This window comes from Salarias fasciatus, chromosome 5, assembly GCF_902148845.1.
Source record: "Salarias fasciatus chromosome 5, fSalaFa1.1, whole genome shotgun sequence".
Classification (NCBI taxonomy): domain Eukaryota; kingdom Metazoa; phylum Chordata; class Actinopteri; order Blenniiformes; family Blenniidae; genus Salarias; species Salarias fasciatus.
Window position 1 is genome coordinate 20,005,747 of NC_043749.1, and position 13,089 is coordinate 20,018,835.

Below are 13,089 nucleotides of genomic sequence, written 5' to 3' on the forward strand. Positions count from 1 at the left end.
GTGAACCATGTACACGTTAAAATACTTGTACTCAGTTAACAGATGTCTGAAATCTCTCTCTTTTTTTTTTTTTTTAATCAGCACATGAGGTGCCATGTATGTGATGAAAAGAGATTCAACAGCCCGTCAGTTTCATGCACATCGCGTGCAGTGACGACGCTCACCTGTGGAACAGGACCTACCACAGGTAATGAACTCACAGGAGACCTGTGTCTCTGTGTGTGTCTGTTCATCCAGTGCAGTGCTATGCGACACATACACCCCAGAGAAAACAGCAGAGCTCAGTTAGCCTGTTATAAAGCTGAGAAATACAAGCAATTTTAAAATCCACCCAGAGGTAACAGTTTAATCCTCATTACTCCAAAGTCAATGCTGAGAATTAATTTGACGAACAGGATGTAGAACAGGTAAGGCAATGGAAAGTTTAATGTCCCATTTCTCACTGGGATTACCAGACAGTGAAGAGATGTGACACAATTAACACTAAATACAAATGAATTTCAGTTACATAACGCGAGTTGTGACTGACTGGTGACTCAGGCATCATTCGTGTATTAAATCGCTTCATCTTTGCTCAAATTGACGAAAGCGCAAGTGATCAATAACACTAAAAACAGCACGGGGGTGTTTGCTTTCACCTTAACCTGCATTTTCACTGCGAATAACAGCTGATCAGGAGACTGAAAGTCAAACAGATTCTTGTTTGAGGAACATTATCGCCACACCTCATTTCTGGGTCAATATATTTACCACAAGCCTTTAACCTGTACAGCTAGAGCAGAGCTGCAGTGGTTAGCTCTCACCTCACTGAGACTGTCAACGGTTTCGAGCTCAAAATGGGCTCTGGGACTGGGTATTCACCACAGGTTGAGGGGGGAAAAAAGAAATTCAAAACCAACTGGTGATTAGTCATAGCACAATAAGAAGAACTTTTTAAAATGTTTGCTTCACTACTGTTGGAAAAAAAGACACCAAGCCCTGAGCTCAGGCTTCAGATACATAGGATGACCCAAAGTCACTTTGAGGACAATAGTTTCTAATCCTGTTTTCTATCTAATGATGTGGCAAACAGGGTGTTTGACTCACTCGGACTGGGTTTCAGTGAGCTGACCACCAGACTCTGGATGGCCTCATGATGGCACACTGCTGGTCTCTTCTGTTCTGACAAGGCGACACAACAGTTGAATCCTCGTCTCTTACTTCCCTTTACTAAACTACAATCAGATAAAATATTTGAAACCTATCAAATAAAGGAAATACAACATGATTTCTGTAAACCTTTTACATTTTTATTGCTTTTTATACACAGAGAAGGAAGATTAATCAAAGAGTCCGAAGCCCATGTCTTCATCCGACTCTTCGGATTCCTCTTTCTTCTCCTCCTTTTTCTCTTCCGCTGGAAAAAAACAAAACAAATCAAGATTTAGAGGCCTCGAGTCTGAATAATTGTAAATCTAAAAGCTTTTACAGATTTATTAAATTATTATTAAATTGCTACCGAAATACCGCAACATATGATCAATGCTTTATGGAAGCCGGTGTTTAGAGAGGGCATCTTTTTTTTTTCTTTCTTATATTATTCTTTTTTTTAAAAAGAAATGAGCTCAGAATGCTATAAATGGTATGAATGTCCACGTACCAGCAGCAGGGGCAGCCCCAGCTCCAGCGGCCCCACCACCAGCAGCGGCAGGTGCCGCTACAGCACCACCTGCTGGTACAGAGGCTAACTTGGAGAGGCCTGCAGAAAGAGGAAGGAAAAACATTTTTCAGCAAACTTTCATGTACGCTACTACGCTGAACTCAACACTGTAGAACTAGATCCAGCTGACTGCCCCGGAGAAGGAGGGGAATTATAGATGAAAAGGCCATACCTGAGTTCATGACTTCATTGATGTCTTTCCCACTGAGCTCGCTTATGACCTGTAGAGAGCAGCCAAAGTATTGTCAGTGCGGCGGTTGGGGGTCTAGTTTCTCAAACTAAACTTTGCTGAATGGTTTACCTTATTTAAGCGTTCGTCATCGGCCTCTATTCCTACGCTGTCCAAGATAGCCTTGATGTCTTTAGCTGTGGGGCTGGTGTTTCCACCGAGAGCAGCGAGGAGGTAAGCGGCCACGTAACGCATTCTGCAGAGAGGAAGCAGAAAATAAAAGGTGAACAATCTGTGTGAAAGGTCATGCTGTCTGCCAGAGTGAAGCTATCGAGTGAAGACATCTCAATATGAAAGCTGTCAGGTGACAAACAGAACTGACTTTACCGTTTTTTTTCTTCTTAAAGTGCATCTCATTTTATTAGGCAAGTGGCCACGTTATGGTTACTTCCACTTTGTCCGGTACCTTCAATACTAACAAGTTTATTTGCAATCAGACTAAACTGATATACTAAAGTTTGAATAAAGGTCTCTGCATTAAACTGCCAAAGCCTATTCCAAAAGCTCTATAACCTTTCATAGAAATCCAATAGTATATGCATCTCATTCAGAGAACCAGTAACTTGTAAAATTTATTTAATTTCTGAGTAATTTTCAATGCATGCCCGATAATCATCTGTGCCTACTAAGATATCAAACTTATTCCATAAAGACAATTAAATGAATACTGAATAGGTCATGATGAAAAAAATCTGAAAATGATTTTGGTATGACATTTGTTGACATTATTCAATATAATATTCTTAAATTAATAATTAGAGAAAATATGGATAGCTGATGAAAATACTGCCAAGTCACTTCTGCTATATATGCTACTGGTTTTGCCCTGTAAAGGTTCTCTCCAGATAAAAATACACAAGTGGTAATAACTACTTACAGGAAGTCCAGTTTTATTACATTTTGGTCTGGCAGGTGGGTTAGCATTAGAGTAAACAGTCTTATCATTTAATGTGAAATCACAGAGCTGTCTGACGTTTAGTAATTAAATAAGCTACCATCTAAAACTATACAAGTTCAATACATCTGTCGATATTACTGCACAGAATCTTATTTAATCTGTATTCTGACATCGTTATTTATTTTTCTATTAATAACTCAAAAGGGTAAACATGGTTTATTTTTCCATCAGTACTGAGAAACCACCACTAGGTGGCAGCCTTAGGACATACAGACGGTTTATTTGTTTCTCACTACAAAGACGCGCGCCTCTCTTACAAAACGACAAAACAGAGATGCTGTATACAAAATGCAATTTACTCAAAAACGATGAGTACGAAATATTGCTGCCATACTACTGTGAGCAACAAACAACGTGAGCTCACGCTTGTAAGCTAGGCTAACGCTAGGCGTTTTATCAATTCCACTAAACGATGTCAGATACACATTACGCAAGGACAAAAACACCTGAACAGTTTTAACATCAAGCTATTGCAAACCTTCGGGATGACCTTTCTGGCATTATTAACTTATTTGGGTGGATGTGATTAACAGCTAACATGAGCATGCGGCTCCGTCTGCCCTCCCAGCTAAAATACCAAAACTACGCATCTGTTTCCATTTAAAAACGACTACCAAGTGTTTGTCACCCAAATAATACGATAAAATCAACGATAACTAAGTAAAGATTGAGTCAAATAAATTATTTTTGACTTACTTTAAGTCTAAAGAGACACGAAACGTCGGTCACGCTAAGTATTCAGGAAGAGGAAGAAGGGTGAGACCGGAAGCTGCAGAAATCTGATCGCGTGGATTTCATTGGTCCATTTAGATGGCAGTCATGTGACGTCATAGCAAACCAACTCTATTATTAATCTACTGTCAATGAAACACACACGAACGCCTTTCAAACATCGACAGATCATACACATTAGATTTTATTTCTTCATATAGGTAGTGGGGGTGTTATACAGGGCGTGTTGGGGATTTATTTGTCTTCATGGGAAATGTGACCACAAAATAAAATATCAGACACTGTCTTATTCAAATACTGACATCTATGTCTTAAAAAAAAGATGATTTTTTTTTTTTGAAAAGGGCTTTTCTTTTATATGTAGCCTTCCTCAACATTTTACAGTCAAAGCTTTGATCAACAAAGTATAGCCAGGTAGCTTGTAGATCGTAAAACTGGTTCTACAACTGGGGATGTGTTAAATGTCAATAGTTGATTCTTGAAAAAGGGCGCATACAGTCAGTCAGAATTGGTGTTTCTAAAGTCAGAAAATATATTTATTTGGAAAAAAAATGATTCAGTCATAACTTCTACATACATACACACAAACAGGCTCATGCACGTTCAAGTGCCAAATAAAGCAAAATACTGCAAAACAAGATGACATGCTGCAATAAAAAAAACGAGACTGAGACTTGTGCAGTTTCATGAATGAACTTCATTTAATCATAAAATACCTTTCAGCATATTGTACTTTAACATTTCATATTCAGTTGATGTAGCGTACTATCTCTGCACTTAAATCAACAATATTTTACAGCTTAACTTTTGTTATTATTTCACAATGTTGTGAGTGTTATTGCTTTACTGTAATGTCTGGCTTCATGTGGCTGGCATTGACCTACAGAGTGACTGATGATTCAAATCAGCTGAAATAAGCTGGTTGAAAGTTTACATTTTGTATCGTCTCTTTTATCAACTAATAAATTAGTCAACAAGTCTAATTTTCACAGTACATGTTGAGCAGAATAACAACTCTTTACAGAGTTTTGAGTAGATCTACTTAGTTATACCAATTTGTTATACTTGTGAATGTAAAGTGAACTGAAAAAGAAATCCATGAAAAGGGTACTATCTAGAATGAAAATCCAAGGGTAATTACCTCAGGCATGCACAGTTACAATTCTTCAATAATAAAAGAGCCAAATGTATCAACTGTCTCTGTTATGATTATTACATCATGTGGCGCAACTAGCATTCAAGTGAATGGTGAATCATCCATTAATTGATCACTCAATTAACGTAATGAAAGGCGACAACCAGACAGAGCAACGTCTCCTGTGTGTCGTGTGCGACTGACAGTCCATTGAGACACTTGTTTCAGGTTATATTTATTTGCTTTTTTTCCAAAATTAGAAATATCATCCTGAACATACTACTGGTTTCTGAATTTCTGACTACGTGTTTGTAAAACCATGGAACACAGAAATAATCCAGTTGAGGGATTGACTGTATTAACCAGTTACAACTCAGCCAACTCTTCACGTCTCTCCTGTGTGAAGAGCCAGTCAAAGAAAGACACCAAAGAGGCCCAAACCAACTCTCCGATCTTATTCACGTTTGACACATACCACATTTTATAGCCACATTCACCCATCAGCAGGAGTAAGAAAGTGACCAGAAACCCCAGGAAGATGCGGTCCATGTAGTAGTTTGCCTTTTCTCTGAAGGTCCACTGCTCCCACGGTATCGCACGCCGAGCTTCGCCATGTTTGCTGAAGTGCAGTAAGATTTGATGTTCATCATCCAGCTCCTCCTGCGGGGCTTCTGGGTCTTGGCTGCTTTCGGCTCCGTCGCTCTCAGCCATTGTGCAGTTGTTTAATGCTGCAATGTTCAATCTTCTCCTTTGCCTGAGGATGTCTTTGCCAACAAAGATAGTAGTTTTTATTTAAATTAAAACCTCTACTCAATAAATGTATCTGGATCAATATAAAGAGCCTTACCTTGCAGAAGATTAGTCTTTCAAGTGAGCTGAAGATGAGATATCGGGTGCAAAATTGAAGCTTTTGGCTTGTCTGCCCACAGCTATGCCATACTTTATGTTCCTGCAGCATTTGTTTGGGCCACTGGCCACAGCAGCGTATGGTTTCTAAATGCCAAGTTGGTTATGCAGCACTTGGCGCACTAGGACAAGAGCCGGGGATTAGGCCACACTCAGCAGTTTCAAATCCCTCAGTGAGGATGAAGGTGACAGATGGTAATATACGTATTGATGTCTTCATGATTAAGAAGCACACGGAGACAGACAGATACACGACGAAGGCTTCCCATGTTCATAAATCTGGGTTAGATAAAGGTTGTCTGGAAGTTCACCGTACAGTTTTACACTAAACCTGATGCTTAAATCATACTGAGTGACAATGTAGTAAAAGGTGCATATTGCAAGCCTGATCAACCACGAGCAGTGGTCACTATAGGACTGAAATCAGGCAGGAGTCAAAGTGATGACAAAGCAGAACTGATGCAGCTTTAGCCAAAGCTTTAGCATTAGAGATGGAATAAATCACTTCAGCATAATGCTCTATGGGTAATTTACTGAAATGCTCCCCAGCCTTTTCACCATTCTGTCAGAGCTTTTGAATTATGACTTAAACCAGCTGAATTAGCTGCTGGAGTTCCTGCATCCCCCAATAAAGACTTACAGCCGAATTGCTTTGATGGTGCCAGAGTTTTGCTTCATTTGGTGAAGTGGCTTTGTTATTAATTTGCATTCCTAGCAAAGCCTCTCACTTCGCGGTATATTGGATGGTTTTTCTGAAACACACACAGAACATACTGTACTCTCCATCGATCTCACTGCAATTAATCTTCCTGTGCCGACTCAACTGCTTTGGCTTAGCATTTTTAAATCAACCTGTTGTGCTGTGATCTCATGTTCAGTAAATTCATCTCTTAAATTCAGATGAAATGATCCATTCGGATCAATGAATTACATTTTCACATAATCATGCATGGGGTCACAGTGATCTACTCTTGCCCCACAGTGCTAGGGAGCATTTTAATGTGGAGTTTGCATGTTCTCGCTGTGTGTGCCATCTTTTATTCCCCACAGTCCAAAATAAACAATTGAGGCTGATTGAGTGACTCGTGAGTGTAAGTGTGAGTGTGTGTGACTGTCTCTGTGTGTTGAACTGAAACCTGCATCCTGCTTTTACCCATAGTAAACTGGCATCAGTTCCTCCATCTCATGGCATGATGTCTTTCTTTCTTTTTAATCTGTCAACGATGAGTGAAGAACATAGCAATTTCTATGTTAAACGGAGTTATTCTTTTTTTTTCAAGTGTCTTTCAACAAACCCAAACACTTGAAGTTTATTCAACAAGTTTCCACCTGCAGAAGATCATCACGTTTCATGTGCGACCTGTTATTGAATCTGCAAGTGTTAAAGCAACACAATTCAAGTTTATTGGGTTCCATTTTCCACTCATATTGTTTATTGTTGCACCATTTTATTAAGACATGGCTCAAAAGATCGTGGATGGGTCAGACATTGGAACGAGTCAGTGCAGTGTTTTTCTGTGTCTTTCAGAGGATCGATGTTCCACATTTGGTGTCAGCCTGTGTTTGCTGTTGATGTATTCCTACAGGAAGCCATGAACAAACAGGTACTGCAGCTCTTTTTATAGGTTTACATCCACTTTTTCAGTCAGGGCCGGTGTGCTGCTGGGACATGGGGTGGGCTCTGCTGCTTTACATAACATGCAACGGCGAGTGATTTGGATCAGCGTGACACGGAACCGCTTTATCCTGAACGCATAAACCATGGGATTGAGGGCCGAGTTCACGTGGGACATGAAGATCCCAGTGTACAAGGCGAACTTGGGAACGTAACACTTTGGGCAAAAGAAGTTAATGCAGTTCATGATGTGTATCGGCAGCCAGCACACGGCAAAGAGGAAGACCACCAAGGCCAGTGATTTGGCCAGCTTCAGCTCCTTCTGATAATACCTGTCTGCGTCGCACGTGGCCTCAGCTCGGCGGTTCAGCTGCCGCCGGATAACCCGGAAGATTTCGCCGTACAGGACGATCATTATCGTCAGCGGCACCACCACCCAGCCGAAGAAGTTGAAGTACACCATGTAATCCATCCTCATGACCGTGGTGAACTCGCAGATGATCTCGCTGGAGATACTGAAGTTTCCCTGGGCGTCGCGGTTATTCCAGCCGATCATCGGGACCAGTCCAGTGAGGAAGGAGAGGATCCAGCACAGACACACAGCCACATAAGCCCTCCCCTGGGTCACTATGATGCTGTACCTGAGGACAGGGGAAAACAAATGACGGGTTTTCTCACCATCTAAATGCACACACAAATAATAATAATGATAGCGCAACTTCTGCCAACTTGTATTATTTTGTATCTCTCAAGTGCTGGCGTCTGACATCCAGGTCCAACTGATGAACAAAAACCTGTCTGGGTGACGGCCAAATCCTTTAACACACTGTGCGTATGTCAGTTATTTAGACAGACAGTGACACTTTAATTTACTTAAAAGCTTTTGATGTCCAGCCCATCGATCTGCATTAAACTGTGCTGCAATATACGGTGCTCCTATATATATATATATATATATATATATATATATATACCAGCACTGAAACCTCCTATCTGACGGTAAAAAAAGTGCAAAAGAGAAACACAGTTGGTACAACTGTACGAATTTAATGTTGTTTGTGCTGTGATGAGATGAGATGAGATGATGTTTTTCTGTTTGAGTTTCCTTGAGTGGCAGTCAACAACGTGCTGAATTTAGGATCAGTGAAAATAAAAGGTACTCCTCTTAATTAAAATTATGTGAGAAGATATACTTATTCCATAACAATATAATTAATTGTATAACAGATGTAGCTATAAATACTTAGGTAATAAAAAGCTACTGTGTCTCAAGCACGGATCAGGGTAGGTTTGGATCAGTATATTTCTCAAAACGACCGGATCAGTCTAAAATTACGACACACAGTCGATGCTCACATCCATTTCCTAATGCTCTGTGTCATGAATATTTTATTGTTTTTGCTGTAAACACAAAAGCGTTGATTAAAATGACACTGATGGAACATAATCACAACACATTTTCAATGACACAGCTTTCATCTATTAAAAATTAAATGTTTATTCATAAGTTTGAGCATTGATTTCGTAAGCAGACAGTTTGAGGGGGAAATTTCCCTCCTTAGGATGAAAAAAATAGTTTTCTACAATGTTAAATGAACTAATCTAATCTCACCTCATGTGATAATATGTGATTGAACAATAGTTCCTCACCTGGTGGGAATCTTGACCCGCAGGTATCTGTCGATGGCTATAGCCAGCAGGGACAGGATGGAGCTCTGAGTGATGATGAGCAGCAGGCAGGAGAGGAAGAGGCAGGTGTAGAATTGAGTGCTGAATCCCAGACTGATGATAATAGCTAGAGGAATGACCAGAACTCCCACGGCGATGTCGGCCACGGCCAGAGACACGATGAAGGAGAAGGTGGTGTCACGGAGCGCCCGGTTCACACACACCACCACCACCACCAGAACGTTTCCCATCACCGAAGCCAGAGCGATGGCTGTCTCTATGGAGATGTACAACAAGTCCACATGCTCCCGTGGCTTGATACCAGGAGAGGAAGACATCTTTTTTCTCTTCAGGTCCAGTCTACTTTTTATGGATGCTCTGAAAAAAATAAACTACTTGGAACTTCTTCTCTCCACTTTGGGGTCTTCTTCAGCAAAACCATCCTCTGATTTGTACATTATCTGACTGGGAGAGGAGCATTTCCTCTCTTTGCCACATTTACACAGTGAGTTCCCCTTGTGTTCATGAAGGCTCTCTGAACGATCAGTCCTGTGCATGTTAGTGAAGCTCTGCACAGGGACTGGGTACCAGAGCATCGTCACTCTCCTGCATCCTTACTCTCTCACTCCCTCTCTTCTGTAGAACCGAGTCATAAAACCGGGGGGAGGGACTTTCATTTCTGCAGCAGTCTGCAGTGAAACTGTTGTCTCACGTTTAGTGTGTGTGCACGTGTCTGTGGTTTTTGAGAGGCTGTGTGGTCTGTCATAAGTGGCAGCTTTCACTGAGATGCGATCGTCACTTAAAGTGTTACCGATCAAATCAATTCAATGTTTCTATGATGTGATATAAATCAGAAAATGAGAACTGGTGGGATGTCAAGTTACTTCAAATCCTATTTCACTCACTAACAATTGACTATATGTAACAGAGAAGGAAGCAGTATGAAGACTACTTTCTATGGATTAAACAAAGAGGACTTACTGCTGTTTTCATGGGAACTTCAGCTATTAAAAAGGACACCAGGGCAGACAGCATGCTTTCATTCTCAGCTCCAAAGAAGGCAGTGTTAGATTGTGAGGTGCGCTCAGACTGTCATGAGAGGTTTCTTTTACCCTCCTCAGGATATGTTGTTGTTGCGACACTAATTTTCAATCATTATTAGAACACCATATGAGCTCAGGCACATGTGGGGCATTTATATTGCATGAGAAAGGCATGCATGGTATCAGAAGTACTGATATTTTGGAATCAGTCTGCACATCATGAAACTTCAAGGCCAATTCAACACACGTATGCAAACATAAACATTTGGCCACTTGTTTCTGTAGTCTAAAATGCATGTATTTGTATGAAGGGAATAGGAAAAATCAACAGGAGAAAACCCGCACAGATGTGTGGATAACATGCAAACTCCACATGAAGGTCGACAAAGATCTCGTTGGCCTGTAGGTTGAAACCAGGAACTTTCTCACTTTGCCCAACAGCACAGCATTTATTACTTCACTACAGCACAGCTTCTTGAAACTGATACATTTTTCTTACAAGATGATTTCCTCAAGATCTCAGTAATATCTTCTTCTGCTTAATTTGAGCATTTCTTAGTGATAGCTGTTTGGGAGCCGCCGTTGAGGTTGGGTTCAGTAGATGAACAGGCAAGAAACTGAGAAAAAATTGTAAAAAATTACATTAGCAGATGAAAATAAGAAAACCTTACATAAAACACATGAAATAAATATATAAATTTACTGTGATGATTATTTGTGTTTTCATGTCCTTTTTAACAGAATGATTATATGAACCAAAAAACAGAACAAATGTCTCTGATGGCACTGGCAGCTTCAATCAGTCTTTGTTTGGTTACAAAATGGTCAAATAGCCTGAAGCATGATGCGTGTATCTTCGTAATCTTTGTTTGTTCATGGACCGTTCCTCCTCATGCACTGTTTTATTGCTCATTCTATCTCACCTCAGTAGTTTTCAAATTTTTCATAGTCAGCATGACTCAGGTCTCCAGAAACTTTTGCAACACTTTCATAATGCCTCTTTTTAGCCTCAGTGGAGCCATTTTGGCTATTCTGCATTATGACTGAGACACCACATGTTTAAATCAACCAAGAGTCCGAAGGTTCCTCCTTCAGGGATGTTATGTGAAGCATCTAACAATGTCGGAGTAGAGAGCTTATTTATAATGCCCAATATTTTACTCTTAGGACTTTTAAGTTAATGCCAGTTGGATATTTTTCCCATGTAATGTCTTTTCAAAATGTTCTCCCAAAGAAATATGGCTTGACTACAGAAGATACAAGCTTTATTTAAAAAAAAAAAAAAAACTGAATTAAATTATGTCATCAAAAATGAAAGGAATTTGGTAGCAAGTTCTACTGAGCAAGCAATCAATGAGATGGTTTTTATTTGCTTAAGGAAGCACATTCAATGTCAGCTTGTAAATGTATTCAGCTGGATCCTTAACAAAGCAATAATTCAGGACGTGCCGGTGGGATATTGCCTCTAATATTTGGCTTCAGTGTTTGCATTAGAGCATCTATAGATGCTTATGAGCAGACAGTAAATCAGCTTTATTAGACCTCTATCACATTGGGTCCTATCATTTATTATTACTTTGACAGAGAGAGCCGGTACTTTGCTCATTGCTGTTTTCATGTTTGTTTCTACTGACCTGTATTTTTTTTTTCTTTTACCATCCATCCATCTTTTCTCTTGGTGATTTTATCCACAGTGGGTTTGTTTTGAACAGAAAACACACACACACACACACACACACACACACACACACACACACACACACACACACACACACATAATAATCATGTCTTGCTAAGGTGATGATAAGTTAATTAGCCGGTCAGTTATTGCGTCAGGGACGTGTAAGTGCTCAGCTCCTGTTGCAGACCAACACCAGCAGTCACAAAGGTGAAACATTTCTGAAACTTGAGGAGCACACCCAGAGAAACATCGCATTACTTCGACAAAAGCCTTTGTTCTAACCTGTTTCAACAGACACAAATACATTTAGCTAAATTTTAGGGAACTGACAAACTCAATTATTACACTGTTTTTGGCAATATACTTTCTATATCATAATCACTGCCATAAATAACCCTTTCTGCAGTTGCACTGCAAAACATTTTCTATGAACAGGAGCAATGAATTTGATTAAAAAATGTAACTTGATTTGGCTCTGCAGAGATCCGCTTGTGCACGTGCCAGAATAATTACATGACAATGAAGCCTCCATTACCGGTTGCAATTAATGGAATTATTCCCAACGTCTTCACCGAGCATGCCATATTAAAGCAGAATTAATTTCACCCTGACATACCAACTCAGCTGCTCCGTCGTCTCTGATTGTGTCCGTATTAATTCGTCAAATTTGCTAACTATTTCAAAAGGACGAGAGTTTAAATTAACAGATGAATGGATGGCAGTTAGACAATACATGGGAGGAAGCTCTACCTTTGCAATGTACAGAGTCACTGTGAGAAATGTTCAGGAGATCAATCCGGGTTGTTTGCTCTTTTATGCGTTTTTGTTTGTTGTTGATCGCTCACATTGTCACAGCAGCTCCTATTTTCTTCTAGTTCTATCATAAATGGACAGGAATTACAGAAATGGGGGGGGGGGGGGGGGGAACCTAAATAACCATAATGCATACATCACTATTCCATCACATTTAGAGTAGTTTATATGTAACTCTGGTTGGCAAATTAGAGATGCAGTTTATCTAACATACATTATACACATATATATATATATATATATATATATATATATATATATATATATATATAGCTATATATAAAAATGAGGACAAAGGTCAAAAGAACAGAAATGCAAGGAATCCAGACAAATGATGCCAAACAGCCACAACTTATAGTCTTCTTGAAAAAGAGAGGATCATTCAACTTTACAGATCACTTAAAAACCCACAAATAATACAAACAAACAAATAATTAAATAAGCAGTCTTTTCCATTCATCATGACCATAAGTCCAACAAAGTGATGGTTGATATCACAGTTTTTCATTAATTCCATGCCAAGTAAAATCAAACTGCTATCATTGATGCCCCATGATGAAAATGTGTTGAGGGACTCAAAACAATTCTTTGATATTTGTATGAACTGAGA

The 13,089-nt window shown here is 39.7% G+C and overlaps 2 protein-coding genes across 2 annotated transcripts; both read right to left on the reverse strand.

Moving 5' to 3' along the window:
- Nucleotides 1-1,264: 1,264 nt before the first annotated feature.
- rplp2 (ribosomal protein, large P2) lies at nt 1,265-3,702 on the reverse strand. The gene is made up of 5 exons (XM_030091724.1): nt 3,583-3,702; nt 2,001-2,124; nt 1,872-1,920; nt 1,640-1,738; nt 1,265-1,396 (listed from the first exon to the last, which is right to left on the reverse strand). Exons 2-5 carry the CDS (start codon nt 2,121-2,123, stop codon nt 1,320-1,322), a joined length of 348 nt encoding a protein of 115 aa, XP_029947584.1. The 5' UTR covers nt 2,124; nt 3,583-3,702; the 3' UTR covers nt 1,265-1,319.
- Nucleotides 3,703-7,236: 3,534 nt separating this feature from the next.
- On the reverse strand, nt 7,237-9,545 carry LOC115388688 (adenosine receptor A1). Its single transcript, XM_030091932.1, has 2 exons — nt 8,925-9,545; nt 7,237-7,915 (listed from the first exon to the last, which is right to left on the reverse strand). Exons 1-2 carry the CDS (start codon nt 9,278-9,280, stop codon nt 7,279-7,281), a joined length of 993 nt encoding a protein of 330 aa, XP_029947792.1. The 5' UTR covers nt 9,281-9,545; the 3' UTR covers nt 7,237-7,278.
- Nucleotides 9,546-13,089: the final 3,544 nt, after the last annotated feature.

Coding starts and splice junctions, on each gene's coding strand:
- rplp2 (XM_030091724.1), bottom strand. CDS start 2,123: ATGCGTTACGTGGCCGCTTACCTCCTCGCTGCTCTCGGTGGAAACACC. Junction 1,921..2,000: donor ATGACGAACGCTTAAATAAG/GTAAACCATTCA, acceptor TGCTCTCTACAG/GTCATAAGCGAGCTCAGTGG. Junction 1,397..1,639: donor TGGGGCTGCCCCTGCTGCTG/GTACGTGGACAT, acceptor GTTTTTTTCCAG/CGGAAGAGAAAAAGGAGGAG.
- LOC115388688 (XM_030091932.1), bottom strand. CDS start 9,280: ATGTCTTCCTCTCCTGGTATCAAGCCACGGGAGCATGTGGACTTGTTG. Junction 7,916..8,924: donor CGGGTCAAGATTCCCACCAG/GTGAGGAACTAT, acceptor CCCTGTCCTCAG/GTACAGCATCATAGTGACCC.